The sequence below is a fragment of the Callorhinus ursinus genome, unplaced genomic scaffold, assembly GCF_003265705.2.
Source record: "Callorhinus ursinus isolate GAN/ISIS: 27379988/994484 unplaced genomic scaffold, GSC_fseal_2.0 scaffold10, whole genome shotgun sequence".
NCBI lineage: Eukaryota > Metazoa > Chordata > Mammalia > Carnivora > Otariidae > Callorhinus > Callorhinus ursinus.
In genome coordinates this window covers 51,400,299-51,418,572 of record NW_027397072.1, presented here as the reverse complement: position 1 = coordinate 51,418,572, position 18,274 = coordinate 51,400,299, and the positions used below count along the sequence as shown (strand labels likewise).

The window sequence follows — 18,274 nt, the reverse complement described above, 5'->3', positions numbered from 1 at the left end:
AGTGGGGGGGTACCGGGGTGAACAGTGGCCAAGCAGGAGCTTACGGCAGCCTCTAAATCCTCACATGATCAGGGCTTTTGACAGAGCAGGGAGGGAGGCAGTGGGCCATTTCCCCATCTCCACCGGGGGCAAAGGCAGAGGCACAGGACTTCACCCGGGGAGTGAGGCTCTGAGGATGAGCCCACAGGGGGTCTGGAGCCTAGGGGTAGTGGGTGGGGGACAGCGTCATTCGCAGAAGTCCTGCCCTGGACAGCTGGGACAGAGACTAGGGGACAGACGAGAGGCTTTTCCAGTCCCCAAGAACGCCAAGATTCGGTTATATCAGTGAATAAATATGGGGGGGTGTGGGAGGGGGTGGGGGTGCAGGGGTACAGCCCATGAGCCAAAGGACTTGGGCATGTGTGTAACAGGGGAGCAGGATGGGCTCAAGGCTGCCTGGTGGGAAGGTGGGGATGTCAGTGCGCATGCCCAGGGCCACCAGGGAGGGTGCTGGGAGGACAGGGCCTGGGGCTCCTTTGCCCCAAGGTCAGAAGAGAGAAAAAGTAGCAGCAATAGGTAATTTCAAATGTCCAAACTGGCAAAGGGGTGGGGCCCCTTCAGGCTGCTTGCAACCCCCCCACCCCATCAAGGGGGAACTTGTGTTCTATTACCCAGGATGCTGTTCTTCGATGGCCACATAAGGAGGGGCACTCCACCCGTGTGAATCAAAGCGGTGGGGGGGGGGGCGGTGCTGAAGAGAGAGCCAAAGGGGGCCCCTCTTTTCCTCCTTCCCCCACGTCAACCACCTGCCCTCAGACTAAAAGGGTCCAAAAGGAATGGAGAAGTGGGGCCAGTTCGGAACATCACAAGCAAATGCTGCAGCTGAGCCACTGACATTTAACACTGTAGTGGGCATGCGGAGCGCCCCGCCCTGCCTCTTCCCAGGAGCTAAGCCGGTGGGCACTGGAGAGACTGGGACAGAAGTAGGAACCAGGAAAAGGGTCCTTCCCTCCCCCCGCCCCGGAAGGATGGGGCCTTTCTGGTTTTGGGCAGGATTTGCAGGGGTGGGGGCAACAGGGGAGGGCAAGGTATGGGGGGGCCGCTCCCCCTTCCCCAGGTTCTCGCCCCCTCCCACACACAGGTTTCGACCCTTCTGGTGCCTCCCACCACCACCACCCACCCCCAGGCCTGGCTGGGCTGAGGTGGGGGTACAGGCTAGGCGCAGTTAGACTGTGGCACTCAGCATGGCCTCCGTCTCTGGCAGGATCTTGTTCTGGTTAGAGTCCAGGCCAAAGAACTTGACACTGAGGCCATCCACGGGGTGCAGGACAGGGACCAAGGTGATGCGGGGGAAGGTCCGGGTGGCCAGCTCAAAGCGGCTCGTGCTGGCCAGCTCTACTGCCAGAACCTTCAGGAACAGCTTGGCCAGATGCTTGCCCAGGCAGGTGCGGACTCCGCCTCCGAACGGGAGGTAATGGAAGCGGCCATCCTTGTCTTCACTCCGGGCCTGACCAAAGCGGTCCGGATCGAACACGTTCACGTCCTTGAACACGGGTGCCGTGTCATGGGTGTCCCGGATGCTGTACATGACACTCCAGCCTTTGGGGATCTGGAAACCCTGGAGGCAAGATGGGGGGCAGGGGTAGAGTAAGGTGGTGAGGTGAGAGCCAGAGGAGGTCTGAGAGGGCCAAGGACTTCCTGTCCGCCAGCCCCCCAGCCCAGATGTTTCTAGAGAGCACCCTCCCTCTGGCTGTGGTCCCCCAGTCCTGGCCAGCATCCCCCCGCAGCGTGTTAGTCCCATCTCTTGTTTACAGATGTCCACAGGCAACTTCCCATGACAGCCCAGTGGGCTTCATCTGACCCAGCATTTGGGGCAGGGTCTCCCCCATCTGACAGAGGCACCCCACAGGAAGGCCGGTCCTTCCCATCGGCCAGTGCCCACCCCCAAGGCGGCGTTCCCACAGGTCCCCGAAGCCCCAGCCCCGCTGGGCCCAGCCTCACATCGAGCTCGAAGGTCTGCAGCACGGTACGGTAGCCACCAGAAATGGGTGTGAAAAGGCGCATGACCTCCTTGATGACACAGTCCAGGTAGTGGAGCCCGCTGAGAGTGTCGAGGCGCAGCGTGCCCTCGCAAGGGCAGCCGCCGCTGTGCAGGATGCCCTGGGCCCGCAGCTCCTCGCGCAGCTTCTCCAGCACGGCGGGGTGCTTCAGCAGCTGCATGATGAGCGACGTGCTGGCGCTGGCCGTGGTGGCGTAGGCTGCGAAGATCAGCTCCAGGGTCCCGTCCTGCAGCGGCAAGAGGGGATCCAGGTTCAGCTTCCCCCCTCGCCAGTGTCCCCACCCCTACCCTGTGCCCCAAGGTCATCTAGCTGGGCCCTGCCTCTGGGCCTCACGTTGCTGTGGCCTTCGGGCCACGATGGACACAGGTCACGGGGCCGGTCCCCCGGCTGGGCAGGGAAAGTAGCTGCCACAGCCCAGGACAGAGGCACTAGCCTGGAAGTCCCTTGGGGTAGGGCTGCTTCTCACTCACTGCCAGATTCCAGAGCCAGCCGGAGCAGGCCTCATCAGTGCAGTGAGCTCCCAGAAAGAAAAGAACAAATCCCAAGGAGCCAGGCCCTGTGCGGGTGAGGAGGGTGGGTCTGCCCCCTGGGCTTTCCAACTGGCAGCCCCAGCCCCTTCCTCCATCCCCAGGACATCTGGTGGGAGGTCAAGAGTACGGATGGGGTTGGGGAGGCCACCTGGGCCCACAGCCATGGGGACCTGTGCTGGGATGGCAGCGAGAAGGCTGAGAAGAGGGGGTCCCCAGAAGACTCAGACCCCGCCGGGGTTCTCAGGAGAGCAAGACACCTGGACAGTGGGAGCCCCAGGGAAACATCCCAGCAGGTCATCTCATTCTGAAGCCTGTATTTTTACAAATGAAGGCCCAGAGAAGAGAAGGAAGGAACCTGGGTCCCTGACTTGCCATGGCAGCACCCAATACTTCTTGTGAAAGGGGAAGGCCATTGGAGCTCCTACTGGCTCAGCAGGGGGAAAGCCGGAGTCAGACGAGGGGTAAGCGCAGACGGGGGGATGGAGAAGTCTGCGGTCAGCCTCCGCAGGCACCTGGCAGGCACGCGGGGTGGCAGAGTCTCGGCAAGGATGAGTTAATGAATCCCTCCTCAGGTGGTATACCCACCCTACAAAGGGGTGGGCAGGAAGTCCTTCTTGGGGCCCAGTGTGGACAGTCCGGGCGCTGGCAGCCCAGCTGGGCTTAACTAGTGGCTGCAGGCGAGGGGAGAGTACGAAGTGCCACCAGCTTTAATAGGCTGGTGGGGGTGGAGGAGACCAGAGTTAGGTCTAAATCTCCCTGCTCTTCCCCAAGGGCTGAGGCTGCCCTTCCGGGGACCATGAAATGCACCGAAATGGTGAATATTGGGGGTGGAAGGGGGTGAGAGGGCCCACAAAGCCACTGACACCGAGTCTATCCCGAGGTTTCTAGAGGCCAAATTTTGGCATCTTTACCTAAACGGTAGAAGAGATGGTGGGTGGGATGGAGAGTGTGGAGCCCAGCTGCTGTGGGGACCCACTCACTCCCAGGACTGGGCAGCCCCACCCATAGTGGCTGTTTCGCATCCTCCCCATCACACCACCCACACTAAGCAGGCCGGGACACAGCCTCTTTTCTGGTTGAGTCCCCCAGCCCCAGGCAGCGGTGGCCACCACAGCCACTCAAAGACAGTCCCTGGGGGAGTGGAGCAGGATGGGCAGAAAAAGAACCTGGGGTGCTCATACCACCCACTGGGGAGGCTGCCCCCACCTTCAGCTCCTGCATGGTCATCTCCTTGCCATGCTCCTTGCTGCTCTCAATGAGGATGTCCAGTGCGTCCGAGTAGTCCTTGCCCTGGGTGCACTGTAGCTTCTCCCGGATCGCCTTTTCCAGGCCCTTCTGCAAGATCTGCCGTGCCTGAATGCCCTGGAGGGAGAAGGGGGCCATCTAGTCACCAAAGAGGAAGGGTAGGCTCACCAAAAGCCCCCTTCCAAGGCCGGGAGGGGCAGGGAAGGGACTCCTCTGAGAACTTCCCATCTAAGCAGCTGAGACCAGTGGGTGAAGGCTCCACCCTCACCCTTCTGCTGACACCTCCCCTCTGTCTGTGTGACCCATGAGTGACTGAGTGGTCAGTCAGCCTCTCCCACACAAAGTGGGCTCGTGGATGCCCATCTCCTCTCCTCCCAGGCCCTGGGTGCTCACCCGCCGGTAACCGCTGAAAGGCAAGTCGACGGGCAGGGAGAAGACGTTCTCCACAAACTGCTGGTAGACTTCGAAGAGGTGGCCAAGGTCCTCTTCAGGGATGCTGAAGCCCAGAAGCACACGGATGGCCATGCGGAAGGTGAGCTTCTGCGTCTCCTGGTACACGTTGATGGCCTCGGGGTGGCTGCTCCAGGCACGAAGTGTGTCCTGGATCACCAGCTGGATCTTGGGCAGGTAGCTCTGCAGGGCCTCGTGACTGAAGATCTTGGAGAAGACCTGGAGGGCAGGGGGCAGTTGGCCGGAGGGGCTTGCGCCTGCCCACACAGCTCCCATAGGGCCCCACCGCAGCACGCACCCAGGGCTGCGGTCACAAAGACGCCAGGTCCTCACTCCAACCAAGCCCCACTTTCCACCTCCAGACACAAACCCTCGATGGCGCCCCTACCCCACAGCCACTCCTACTGCCTGTGCCTTGGGGCAGAGGCAGGGGAAGGACAGGAGTAAAGCACAGTTCACCGGCACTTTTGTTCCAAGTCGGAACCTTCCATGTCACTCATGGGAGATCTGAGCTGTCCTCTCCTTCGCTGACCCCCAGGAAAGCATGAGCTCCACACAGTGGCAAAGCCCCGGGGACTAGGCAGTCCAGCTGCTAGGAGGTCTACACAGGAGCTGGCCCCTCCACTGCAGGGACCCATTCCCAAATTCCCAGGCAGAAGTGCCCGGGAAGAGTGGAACACAGATGCGTGCACTGGACAAGGAAGAGGTAGAAAGCAGTAGGTGGCTCGTCTCCACTGATGGAAGAACAAGAGAGTCTGAGGCTAGACAGCAAGCAGGACTTCCTGAGACCCTCCTCCCCCTACTACCAAATTTCTCTCAGTCCCTGGGAAACACCTAATGGGTGGAAATCCTAAGGAATCTGTTAATAGCTATGCCATCAAAATGTCTTCAATGTGGCTGAGGCTGGAGGCGGGGGGATGGGGGCAAGATTTTCCACCCCCAAAGGATCACAATGCCCTGAAAGATCACAATGCCCAACGGAAGCCCTTTTAATTCCTTGCATCTCCCTGGTCCATTTTAAGTAGCCAGGGAGTCCCTATTTCCACCTTCTCTTGCTTTCCATCCTCCTGCTTCCTCAGTAACCCCTCCTGCCCCCTCCCTACCCAAATGGCCCAGCACGCAGTTTCATGCTGCTGCCCATGGCCCACAGGAGAGGGGAAGATGTGAATTTATTTACTGATACCTTTGCAACTCACTCAACCAACATCCTCTATTCCCCCCCAGGGTCCGGAGCAGAAGGGGGGCACCCCCACCAACACCGAGGGAAAGGTCACTGGGAAGGCAGAGAGGGGAGAGACAGCACAGAGGAAGGAGACGCATACTCCTCCGGCTCCCCTACCCTGGCCCCCCCCCCGCAAACCACACACACGCGCTCACCCTCCCCTCCTGTCCCCAAACACAACCACCGCACAAACTGTAAATGTGAGAATTTCCCCTGCAGTCAGCTCGAGGAGGAAAAGGTAACATTTTCCTGGCCTCAGCCCTGCATGGCTAATGGGAGGGCTGGTTTGCAGAAATAACAGTGCTGGCCCTTCAGTGGCCCAGCCAGGCATTCACAATAGCACTTTCATTCCCAAATTCCCGGTGGGCAGACGGAGGGAGGGAAGGAGGCCAGTGAGGGGCAGAGAAGCCAGCACTGTTTGGAGCTGCTCCTGCTATTAAGGGACAGCTGAAACGTAGAAGGATGGGAAGTGGCCAAGGGCAGCCCAGGTCTGAATGGGTCACTCACACCTTACTCAGCTGTGGGGGTCCCAGGAACTTCCAAAGGAGACTTCAGCTGCCCCCTCCCTTCAGGGGGTTATGGATACAGGCAGTGCTCTCTGCCTCAGCGCCCCACCCCCAACCCACCCTGATATCCTTAGGATTCCAAGTTCAGCTCCTGATCAGAGTCTAATGAGGTGGGAATGGGGCCCTGTCCCCAGAGCCCAATGCTGGCCAACCAAGGGCCCTTACAAAACAGTAAGGTGTTCATCAGGGAGGCAGAAAGATACTCTGTGGCTCCCAGGCCTCGATGGGGAGACTGGAGGTAGGGGCGGGCAGAGATAGGGAGGCCACACCTGGCCTAGAGCCAATCAGCCCAGGGCCGACTGAGGAGTACTGTCAGGGAGGGCATGGGGCAAGGTGTGGCCAGGGTCCCCCCCACCTCCCGCAAACAGGAGACCCAAGCCCAGAGGTGGGCATGTGGAGGGGGCAATGGGGTGGAGGCCACTCAGACCAAGACTGGTCAAAGTCACAGCCAGCTAGGCCCTAAAGGGCAGCGGGGCGGTGGGAAATGGCAGGCTGGGTGCCCAGAGACCTGAGTTTTAACCCCGGTTCATGCACCAACTTACTGTGCCACCATGGCCAAGTCACGCCCTCCAGCCTCAGCTTCCTCACCTAGGAAATGGTGAGGTTGAATGAGGTGACCTCTGTGGCTCCTTTCAGGGTACAGAGCACATAACCACCAATATCTAGGTATCCCAAAGTAGATGCCGTCCCTTCAAAAGAGCCCAGAATCTGGCAATGTGTGAGTCCCCTGGGGCCTACCAGCCCCCCCCCCCCCACGCATACACCCTATGCAGGCTACAGTGGCTCAGGAGGGGCATCCCAGGGTTACCAACAGAGGGTCTCTGAGGAGCCCCACTGCACTCTGTGGAGGGGCCAGACATGACCCACCCACAGGCCCTGCCCTGCCCTGCCCCAAAGGTTACATTCCCTGCGCCCTCTAGTGATGGCCAGCTGAATTGCTCCTTCTCAAGTCTTGGGGTCCAAGGAGGGCAGGAGGACCAAGGGGAACCTGGGACTGAGCAGATGGGCTCCAATGGTGGGGGGATCCACGCGTCGCCTCTAGGCAGTCAGGGGTCCTGAGAAGGAGCTGGAATGACCCCAGGAAGCTCTCTGCCACCTTGCACTGCAGGCCTCTGGGCTGGGGCTTCTGAAAAGGTCCAAGGCTCTTATCTTGACCCAGCCCCTGACTCACCAGTGGCAGCCAGCAGGTCACTGTCCTCTCTGGGGCTCAGCTTCCCCACTGGTTTCTGGGGACTAACTGGACGTTCTTGGGTCCCTTTCACCTAGCTGTCCTACCCATGATTCCTCTCAGAGACCCCTGAAGCAGAGAAAATGACCATATGAGAAGCATATGGTCAGGTGGCAAGCACTCCGAGTCAAGGGACTTTGCTCAGAGTTCACCCAGGCCGTGCCCCTGCTTCCAGCCCAGCTGTTCCCCCGTCATCAGGGCCTCCCAGGCACCAGGAAAACTCCAGGTCCTCATCCCTGGGTTGGTGCCCAGGATTAACAACGAGAGCACTTCCCACCGCCAAGGCAGCCCAGAAACCACCACCCACCACAAAGGCCAGGAGGAGGCGGAGGTGCTGGCCAGGGCAGAGGGAGGCCTGGGCCACGTCGGGCGAGCAGGCGGGGTCAGGACTCGGGCACATGGGCAAGTGCCCAGCAGAGCCGCTCAGTGTGAAGAGAGGAAGGGTTCCCAGCCCCCAGAGCTGTCTGCCCTGACCACAGTTGTAATAGGAGCCAGGGCTTCTTTGTCTCCCTCTGGGGCTTCCCTAGGAATTCCCAAAAGTGAGCCAAGAATGTTGGACAAAGGTCATAGGGAACCAGCTCTGGCCCAGGCAAAGCTCTGCAGAGGGGGCAGCAGGTATGGACTTCCCACCAGGGCTGGTGCCCGGAGAGAGAAGGCAGAGCGTCACCGGCGGACTGGGAACTCCCAGGCACACAGGCAGGCGGGCTGGCCTCCCGCCTTGAAGGCTGTGCTTGGAAACCCTCCATCACCCCCATGGGGTGCTCCAGCAAAGCGCCTGGCACAAGGGCCCACATCCCTGGTTCTCTCTCAACCCTGAGTGGGAGGCGGTGGGGCACCAGGGGGCTTGTCAAGGCTCAAATTCTCCATAACTGTTTCTACAAAGGCTTCCCCCTCCTGCCTCTCACACGGCGCCCTTGGGAGGAGAGCGGCTCGCTGGAGCCCCGGAGCCCTGCGTGCTGACCCGCTTGGCCAGATACCCTCCCCCTCCGCAGCTGGTGCCTATGGATGGGCAGATGGACAGACAGCCTCTGGACAGGCAGCCTCGGGAGCGGGAAGAGCAGGAGGGAACCTACTGCTTGGGCCAGTGACTCAGACCGGGAGGAATGGAAGCGGCTGCCCGGGAGGGCGGGGGCCGGGGCAGGCTACCCGCTGAGCCAAGCCACCGGAGCCCCGGCCTGCCGAGTGGAAAGGGCAACAGAGCGCAGGCAGCGCCGGGGCCACGGGTGACGCCAAGGTGTGTACTTTATACTCAAGGAAGGCGGAGGGCAAGAGAGGACGTCATCTTCCCAGATGCCTGCCATTTCCACCAGGCCCTGGCTTCACCCGGGCTGCCTCCCAAGCCAATCCCCACTCAGCCACTCTGGCTGGGAAGGGCTGGCCTGCTTCTGGCTTCCTGGCACCTACAGCAACAGAGCGCCTGTCCCCCACTTTACTCTAGCTCTGTCTCCCCTAACTCTTCCACCCAGGACAAAAGCACGTGGTCGGGGAGGGAGGGCCGCGCTGGCAGATACCTGCTGAGCCCCAGAATCTGAAAGGTTAGGTCTGCCCAGACACTCATCCCTCTTCCAGCCACAGTAAAACCCCCTCAGAAAATGGAGGTCCAAGGGGGGAAGGGCCCTCCCGATGTCGCAGTCCAGGCCATGACTGGCCATACCCACCAATGGCCCCGAACCCCAACTCCCACCACTCCAAGCCCCACTGCTCCACCTTCTACCCGTCCTGGGGGCTCTGAATTTATCTAAGAACCCTAAGGGGACCCTTCTTTATGGCCAAGTTTCTTCCCAGGAGAAGGCCAGCTGTTCTGGCTACTCTGTCCCTGCTGTAGCATGTCCCACCCCTGGAGGCACACCCCCAACCCCGGCCCTTCAGCCTGGCAGCCTGAATGGATACAATGGTGGCACAGGGGGCTCAGGGCCAGAGCAGACCCCAGCCAAGCCTGCTCACTCTCTGTCAAGGCCAGAATTGTCTCTCAAGGCTGGAAGAGTGAGCAGATGCATCAGCATCACAGCCTTGGACCCCTCCCTGCCCTGGGAGGACAGAGAAAGGAGGGAAAAGGGAGGAGACCGACCCTAGGCCCGGCCAGACCCCCACCCACTGCCTGGCACAGGGCGAGTGGAGGGAGGCACCCACTCTCAGGCGCTCTGGCGGCTGGCTGGCTGTGGGCTCCCTCCCACACTGACCTTCAGAGAGATCCGCTCCTGCCTCCCACCCCCTCAGCGGCCCCTGCACCCACTGGCTGGTGCTACAGTAACTTTTGAGTGAAGGACTTCTTGGGCTGGCAGAACAAAGGCTGTGTGCCTATCTATGCCAGGGAGCTGGGACAGAGCTCTCAGGAGCAGGGCTGCCTGGCTGGGCCACCCACCTTCCTACGCAGGTGAGAACTGCTGCCCTGAGCTGAGCCGGGGGAGACTTTGCAGCCAGAGGCTATGCACTGGTCCCAAGGCCATCAAGAGCCGGTCTGGGTTGGCCTCCCTGAAGACCCCCAAACCCTCCTGGCTCTGCCCTCCTGCTGAAGCACTTCCTAGACTCTGTACCCCAACACAAACTGGAGGATGGACAGGGTTTCTGAGAGAAGCGCGGTGAGCCTGAGCCTGCCCTCCACTCCTACCCAGGACAGGGCCCGAAGGCCAGGTCCGTGAGGGGTGGTATGTAGGTAGACAGGGCTTCTTCATCCTACCTCCAAAGCCTGGGGAGCTGTTCCCCCACCTTTGCCTTAGGTACAGAAGTCCCTGTAGCCAGGAGCCTGGGTTGGAAGGACAAGAGAGCCATGCCTGGAGGCTCGAGGACACCAGGAATCCAGGACTAAGTGCATCCTCCGGGATGCTCTCCAAGTTTTGGGAGGGCTACTGTCTGAGGCCCCCTGAAGCTGCTGGTCCTCCCTATCTCCAAAGGAAAAGAGGAAATGCCTGATTCTGGGGTGTGGGACTGTGCGCTGGAGCTTCCAGAACTACCCCCCCCGACTCCTCCTCTGTGTCTCTGACAACCTCCCCCCACTCTTCCCTACCACACTCTTTCTAGGGCAATACCCCAGCCTCCCCACACACAAAGAAGGATGACATCCCTCCCCCATTAATCAGAGACACCCCAGGCCCCTGGGGGAGGGAAGGTTACGAAAGAGAAGGCACAGAGTCTGAGGTAGTAGCTATAGGGACACGGGCCTGGCTTCCCGAGAGGATTCTGTTAGACCGGGCAAGACTTTCTGGATTTTCTCCCTGGCAACTCAAGCCACCTTGGCCCTAGACCACCAGGACAGGAGGGGCAAACACCTGGAGTTCAGCGATGGCTGTAAGGAGCCCCTTCCCAGCACATCTGGTCAGACCTCCCAGAGAAGGGGCGGGCCACCAGCCCCAGTGGAAACAGTGACGCTCCTACTTCTCCCGCCAGCCAGGCCTCAGCACACCTGGGCCTTACTTCCTGTGAGTACATCCTAACCAGGCCCGGGCCTGGCCCAGCAGCCTGCTCACCAGCCAGGTCCCTGACTGCAGTGTGCACTGGATAAAGCAGTGTGCGTGGCACACCCCCGACCCTGGCCAGGCTGGGTCCACTGGGCACTGGGGTCCAGCAGACTGGCCATTTCCTCCAGGACCAAAACAAGCCCCTGAATATTCTCTTCTCATGCCTCCAGCTAGACTCTACTTCTTGAGGCAAGGTCGACCATGTCCCACTTCTGGCTCTGCCTCACCCAAAGCCTTCAATTTGGTTCAGTAAACCCAAGCTGATGGAACATGAATTAGAGAGATTTGGGGGGAAGGGCCCTTTTGTGCACCCCTTTCCCACAGGCTCCAGACACATGCCACATGGCAAGCACACACTAGTACACCCAAAGAGAGGGCCCCTGCACTGGGCTCCCAAGCCTCTTTCAGGATGAACTGCTTTCTGGCCACCTCTTATCCCCCAGAAGCCAGAAGATAGGGTGCCCCAGAGAGGGAGACCATCGATGACTCTTCCGCGGCTCTCAGTTTCGGCCCCCACCCCTGCCCGTCCCCATCTCTCCCGGCGCATTCCCCCGGCAGTATCCTCTGTGTGGTCTCCTTCCCTCCTCCCAAACGGACAATGTGGGCCAAAACCTTGGGGCTTTCCAGGTGGGCCCTCCCCACCTGGAGGCCCACAGTCAAGTCAGGCACAGGGCGGGTAGAACCACAAGGCAACAGCAGGTCCTGATCCAGCCTTCCTGTTCCTCCCAGCACCTCCTCCCCACCCCCACCGCCAGCTCTGGCAAGCCTAGGTGGGCAGGACTAAGTATAAGGCTCTGCTTGGTGGCCCAGAAACAACTCTTCCCATGGATGCCTGTGTTGCATGCCCTGTCCTGCCCTTTCTTTGCTTCCTGACCTGGTTCAAGTCTCTCAAACGCTCCAAGCCTCAGTGTCCCCTTCTCTGAGAAGGGGACAATGACTGTTTTCTTGTCAAAGCCTCTATAAAGATAAAATGAGGAAGCAGACATAGTCCTTGGAGCTGGGTTTCTGGCTCAGGCTGTCTCCTCACTCTTCGGAACAGGCTTTGGGTGGAGTCCTAAAGACTAAGAAAAAATAGTGTCCAGCACATGTTATAAGCCCCCGTTGCTGAGCCCATAGCCCCCTCCCAGCCACTTCCCCTCTGTCCTCTGGGCCTGTCAGCTGCTTCCTGCTCTAGTGAGGCACATGGAGGAAGACTACCCTAGAAGCCCCTTTCCAGTCCCTGCAATCCGTGCTTTAAGGGGAGGGGGGTTGTCTCCTCCAACAGATTTTGCCTCCTTTTGTCTGCTATGGAAAACTACTCTTCGCAGGCAGTTCAAAAGACATCAAATACTACAAGATTAATTCCTACGTTCACAAAGACCTCTTCACTTAGACTTCTGGTGGAGGGGGCGGCTCACCCCCCCCCCACCCCGCCCCGCTCCCAGACTCTGCCACTGCTCCTGGAAGATCAGAGGCTGCCTCTCTCTCTCCTTAAGGTTTCAAACCTGGATGAGTCCTCTGACCCAATGGAAAAGAGGGAGGGAGGGGAGGCCGTGCAGCGCCCCGTCCCTGCCCGCTTTAAGCCGGCGGGCCGCCGCCCCGCCCGCCCGCGGCTCAGCTTTCGGGTTACTGCAGTTCAAACAGCACGTGCCGCCCGCGCTCGGTGCCGCCGCGGCGGCGGCGCGGCCCTGTGAGGGGGCGGGGAGGCTCGGCTCGCTCCGTGCGCGCTGGCTCGCCTCCTCCTCCGCGCCTCTTCCAGGCGCTCGGGAAATCCACAGGATAAACACCCACTTTCTCTTCCTCTTTATGGGAGGGGGGAGGTGCGCTTTGATCCCTCGCAGCGCTGCCGCTGCTCTCCCACCCTTCGCCTTCCTCCACCATCCAGACCTGTGCGGCCGTGGCCCAAATTTCATCCCCCCCCCCCCCCCCCCCCCCCAGGACAGGCCTTCCTCCCGTCGCGCACAAGGTGCTCCGCTCCCTGCGCCTGCCCGCGTCGCCCTTAAGCAACCAGTGGCAAAAAGGTTAGGTTTGGTTTTCCAAAGATCCGTCTCCAGTCCTCGGGATTCCAGAGGGAAACCGGGCGAAAAGGGGAGCATGGGCCACCATCTGCCCTTTTATTTCTCGGTTCTGTGGAGCACGCGAGGACGGGCGTTGGACGCCCTACTCCCTGCGTGTTCGAGCTCTGTCCAAACCACCTCCCCGCAACAGCCACCGATGGGCCCCGGTAGTGGGAACGGCACAGCCGACCGACAAACGGGCAGACCCGGGGGAGGCCTGCAGGCTCTGGATCTCGGACCGCAGCCGTCTAGGCACGCAACTGTGGGATCCTCTAGCATGGTGTGCAAATGGAGGCGCAGATTCGGGTGGGGGAGTCCCCGGGGCTCCGCAAACTCCTTACACCCGAGACGGGTGCACGGAAGAAGAGGGTCAGAGCAGGGTTGCGGGGCCCTTCGCCCAGAGAGAGCTCTTACCTTGCGCTTGTTGCGGTGGATGTCGCCGATGGAGTTGGCCACCGTGTTCGGGCCCAGCAGCATGCGCGTGCTGCGTGGCCACTCAGTGCTCACGAGGTGGTGTTCGCCCATGAGGATCTTGCGCACGTTTTCTGCGCCTGTCACGCGGATCAGCGGCCGCCCCAGCAAGTGCGTTTTGAACACGTTGCCGTACTTCTCCCTCCGCGACGACTGGAAGCCGGAACCCTGCGGGAACCAGGGAAGAGACCTCTCTCAGGGCGTACATCGCCAGATGGGATGTCCCGGAGGCCCAGCCTGGAGGGCTCGTGGGGGAGGAACGGAGGATCCCGCCCGGGGCCACCAGTCCCCTGTCCCCCCAACCCCCCCCCACCAACACACACATACAAACAGGCACGAAGGTTTTATTTTTCATAGCATGCACAAGAACTGGGAAGTAGGGCCTAGAGGATAATAAATAATGCAAGAAGGCGGGAGGCCCCGGGCCCCCGTCGGGAGGGTGTTTTTTGGTAATGACTTGCGGGAGGAAAAAGGTATCCCGGACGGCGGGACCTGGACCCGAAGCTAGAGCCTCCGCTCCCCTCCCCCTCGCTCCCCCGCCTCACGTTCCGGAGCCTCTCGGAATAAATATTTCCAGGCTCCCGGCCACGGGCTGGCGAGACCCCGCGGGGTGGCCGCAGGCCAAAGATTATTTATAGCGGTGAGCGGCCTGTGCCCGGAGGCAGTCACTACAGAAGGGGGTTGGGGTTTCCTCCGTTCTCAGGGGTGGGCCGCGAAGGGACCCGGCGGCCCTCTGAGGGATCTGCAAGGTAGGGTCACGGGGCCGAGAGCCGCAATTTTCCTAATGCAATCTTCCCTGGGAATAACTGAGAAGGATTTTCGTCGCCGCCCTGGAGTCTGGAACGGGAGCTCGGAGGAAGGCGCTTCCCGCGGGGCGGGGCAGGGCGGGGCGGCCGTCACAGGTAACCGAATCCCCGGCGGCGTCAGCGACGGCGCGCGCCCAGGACGGCTAAGCCCCGACCCCGGCCCGGGCCCCGGCCCCGGCCCCGCGCGCAGAGAAGCTGGCTGAGCGGGCCTCCGCGCGGGTACCGGAAACCGAGGGGACCTCCGAGGGGCGGGGGCGGGGGCGTCCGGCTCACCTTTGACGTAGGCGCCCGCCACCCCACCCCGTGTTAACCCTTCTCCCGCCAGGGCAGCACCAGGTGCGAAGGGGAGGGGCGCCACCTGTCCGGCACTCTCGCCTGATGGCCAACGACGTGCGAATGCGGACTCCAGACCTACGGAGTCAGGCACCCCCGAAGGGACACCTCGGCATCCCCTTTTCCCGGGTTGGTCCCTCTCCTCACTTTCCTTTCTTCTATGGAAAAGTATTCTCCAGCTAAATGTGTACACACCCCAGCACTGCCGAAAAGTGACTCTGCAGAACCCGGAGCCTAATCACTTTTCCACATGCGTCTCCGGCCCCGGCGCGCGACAGGGAGCGAGCCCAGATCGCCCGCGCCTCCAAGACTGGGGGCTGGGCCGCGGGGACGCCACCCCACTCGCAGGTTGGGGGGTCGGAGAGAGCCTCCTCCCCACCCTGCCGCAGCTCTAGACAGCATCTACCCCTTTAAGAGAAATCTAGGCGAGGGTGGAGGTGCGACCAAGGGGGGGTGAGGAGCGGGATTCCCTCCCTCCGTCTGCTATACCCTTCTCCCTCGCTCCGTCTGACTTTCCGTCTCTCCTCTTCTTCTTTTCCTCTGTTTTTCTTTTCTTTCGACACAAAAGTTGGGTTGTGAATTTTCCGAGGTCGCCGCCGCCTCTCTCCCGCCGTCCCCCTCCCGCCTCTGATCTGCCTAACTATAATTAAAGTGCGTTTTTTGTGGCATTAATAAAGAGTTATTTGTCCGCCGTTTCCACGGTCTTCACAAAGAGGACTTTCATAGGGGCGGCCGCTCGGGCCGCGAGTCCAATTTATACAAAAATGTTGTATTTTTAGCCCTAGGCTCTGTTTAGATGGCGCACGGTGGAAACGGAGAGCCCTTGGAGGTCCCCCCGTAAAATCTGATAAATGACTCCAAAAAAATAAAGCTGGGATTCAGAGGGCTCCCATTAACCCCTTCAGCGCTCTTCTACAGGCATCCCCCATTTCCCTCCCACGGCGGAGTCTAGGGCCCCGCGGGCTGATGGAAGGGGAGGCGTAGGCCTGGTTCCCTTTCCCAAACTTCAGTGCCGGTTGCACGCGGAGCCCCAGGGGCCCTTGTGGGATTCGGAGAAAAGGTCAGGGGGACGTTTCGGGTAGCAGAGAAAGGTCAGGAAAGGGGCGGGGGGAGAGGCGACAGACCACGGATTCCGCAGATTGGCTCTAAGGAGACGGGAGCTGATGCCCGTGTGAGTTACTTTATTTCCTAAATTCTCGGCCAAAAGCCTAGACCACCGCCGCATTTAACTCTTTCAGTGTGGTGGCATGGGAGAGTCTCTGAGGATTTCTTTACGGAGGGTAGCCCTACTGATTAAAGCGAACCCCACCCCACTGCATGAGCATCCCCAAAAGAGATGGGCCGATTCTGGGACTTGGGAAGACCACATCGCAGAGGATCCGCACGCCCCCCTCCCCGCCCCCGCTCCGCTGTCACTTGGCGCGGGGCGGGGCCGGGCTGGGTGTACGTGTGTGCGCTCGCGGACTGCACGCGTCTGTTAATTTCAAGCCATGCTTTCGCACTTCTGAACGCACAGGTCTCTGCCGTCGCCTATCGCCTCACCTCACCCTTGCCGGGGTTGTCTTCAGGACGTTCATCCTTCTCTTAACTCCCATCAGCATCCTCCGTACAAACACGGGTGTTCACCCGAACACAACACACCTCCCGCGGTTAACCAGAGGCTCCCCCCACCCCAAAAAGAAAAACACCTGGTGTATATCAAGTGGCAAAAGCGTTTGTCTAGCACTTGACGAGGTTAATTCCAGGTTAATCTCCCCATTACTTACCTGGGTCTGGTCCTCGACGCACCCACCCCCATTATCACCAGCGGTGTGCGGTTGTGTGGCGTCTAGCAACACACACACACACACACACACACACACACACACACACACACAAACCCTTTGGATCTCATACACCAATCCCAAGTTTCTCTCCCCTGCTCAAGTGTCCCCACCCAATAAGTAAATAGACCCTTTTCCTTAAAAGCCAAGAACCCTCGGGTCTCGGGCTTCTCACCTTCCTTGGGTTACCTCCTTCCTTCCCCACCACTAAATACACACACTTTGTTGGATTGTGGACCAGGGCAGTTGTACCTAGCGCAGCCGACGACGCGGCGGGAACACAGCTGGGGTCTAAAAGGGGCAATTCTGGCTGTCATTGGCTCCTTCCTCTCCCCGGCTCAGTTTTCGGGTCCCAGGGACACCTCCAAAGCCCCGGAAGCCGACGGCGACAGGGGCCTGGAGCGCGAAGGGGAGGCGAAAGCTGCTCACGACCCGACACCCCCTCCGGCTCGCCTCGCGCGGGGAGCCACCCGGACGGTCCACGCACCCCTGCTGGGTCGTCCGCGACCAGGGAAAGTCAATCTTGGGAGCCCTCTCGAGTCCGGGGACTTCTCCTATCAGCCCCCAGAATTTGCGCACCCGGCGCCTGTGGGCTCCGAACCACGCCGCAGGCGGGCAGGGCAAGCCCGGGCTGCACCCGCAAAGAGGAGGGAAGGGGCGGGGCGGGGACCCGTGCCTTCAGGCTCCCGGCGCCCCCTGGCCGGTCCGCCGCTCCAACGGCCCGGCGCTCGCCGCTAGCGGACCCCGGAGAGCCGCGGAGCGAGCGCGCCCTTACCTGTAGCAGCCAGTGGCCGGTCTCTCCGATGAGCGGGAAGCCCATGGAGCCCTTGGGGATGGGCAGCTTGCAGCTCTTGTCGCGGGTGGCCGCCCAGCGCAGCTGCCACAGCTGCTGCGACACGGCCAGCAGCAGCGTCACCGACACCAGGCACGCGGCGAGGGTGGCCAGCGCCGACACCAGCTCCAAGCCCTCAAAGAGCATGTTGGCGGCCGCTCGGGGGATTGGCTGTGCCGGCCGCGGCGGGGGAGGGGAGGGCCGGATGAGAAGGGACGCGAGCGGCGGGGGAGGGGAGGCTGCGGCCGGGGGTCCTGGCACCTCCAGCCGAAACGGAGAAGGAGGAAGGGGCCGAGGGAAGGGGAGTGAGGCTGCGAGGGGAGCGGAGAGAGGGAGGGAAAAATTTGCCTAAAAGAAGAGAGAGAAGAGACACGAGGCGACTCGGGGTGTAACTTTGTTTGCTTGTTTGTTTGTTTGTTCTCTTATAGCGGGCTTAGGGGATGCTCGAGGGGTGGTGAGATGAAGCGGTGAATCAGGCTGGTGGATTAGCTCTCCCCGCAACCATCACACTCGGAAAACTTTGGAAAACTTTGTCCAGCGGGAGCCTCTCTCGTAAGAGCTAGCGGAGAGAAAGTGCGATCGATTTGTCAAAAGTTTTCCCCCTCAAACTCCTAGGTGGAAAAAAAAAAAAGGAAAAAAATTCTGAATCCAAAAATTCCAACGAACCCAGAAACTTTAGGGGTGAGGGGGAAGGTTCCCCGGCTGAGGCGAGTGGAGAGGCCCGAGCCCAGCGTCCCCGGGCTGCCCCGGGCGGCGCTCCCGAGCCGCAGAGCCGCCGCTGCACCCCCGAGGCGGGCGCGGCGGGCGAGGCAGCGCGGCGAGCGCGGCGGCCGGAGCGCGGGTGCGAAGCCGGCGGACCGCAGCCGGGACGGGACGCGGCGGGCGACAGAGCCCCGGGCGGGCGCTGGGGCGGCGGCGGCGGCGGCGGCGGCGGCGGGCGGGCGGGGTGAGGCGGGGTGGGGTTGGGGGAGGAGGTGAAAACCCGAGCTGGGCTATTGTATCAATTAAGAAAAGGCAATCCGTCCTGGGACGCGGTCTCTCGGCTCTGGAGTTGCTGCTGGGGGAAGAAAGGGGGAAAAAAGAAAGGAAGGCAAAAGGAATGAAAGAGGGGGAAAAGCAGGAGGCAGGATTTCAGGGCTGGTGGTTTTAAAAGCTTCTCTCAATGTGAATTTGAGTCCAAAGCGAGGCGATGCGTGTGTTTATATAGAGGCGGGAGGCTGCGCCGTGGGCGCCCCGCC

General features: G+C 61.0%; 1 protein-coding gene across 3 annotated transcripts in view; it reads right to left on the bottom strand.

The window, feature by feature from the left end:
• Positions 1-845: 845 nt before the first annotated feature.
• Positions 846-18,274, bottom strand: part of CYP26B1 (cytochrome P450 family 26 subfamily B member 1) — a 17,739-nt gene continuing 310 nt past the window's right edge. Inside the window, exons 1-7 of one of the 3 annotated variants that reach the window (XM_073897536.1) lie at positions 17,703-18,189; positions 16,980-17,595; positions 13,186-13,410; positions 4,208-4,483; positions 3,776-3,931; positions 1,981-2,265; positions 846-1,597 (exon numbers count right to left, since the gene is read on the bottom strand). In XM_073897536.1, coding sequence (XP_073753637.1) covers positions 1,205-1,597; positions 1,981-2,265; positions 3,776-3,931; positions 4,208-4,483; positions 13,186-13,410; positions 16,980-17,183 — 1,539 coding nt within the window. In that variant the 5' untranslated portion in view covers positions 17,184-17,595; positions 17,703-18,189 and the 3' untranslated portion in view covers positions 846-1,204. Of the gene's footprint in view, positions 1,598-1,980; positions 2,266-3,775; positions 3,932-4,207; positions 4,484-13,185; positions 13,411-16,979; positions 18,190-18,274 lie in introns of those variants that run through there. The other 2 variants (XM_073897535.1, XM_025867651.2) reach the window with 2 other exon arrangements.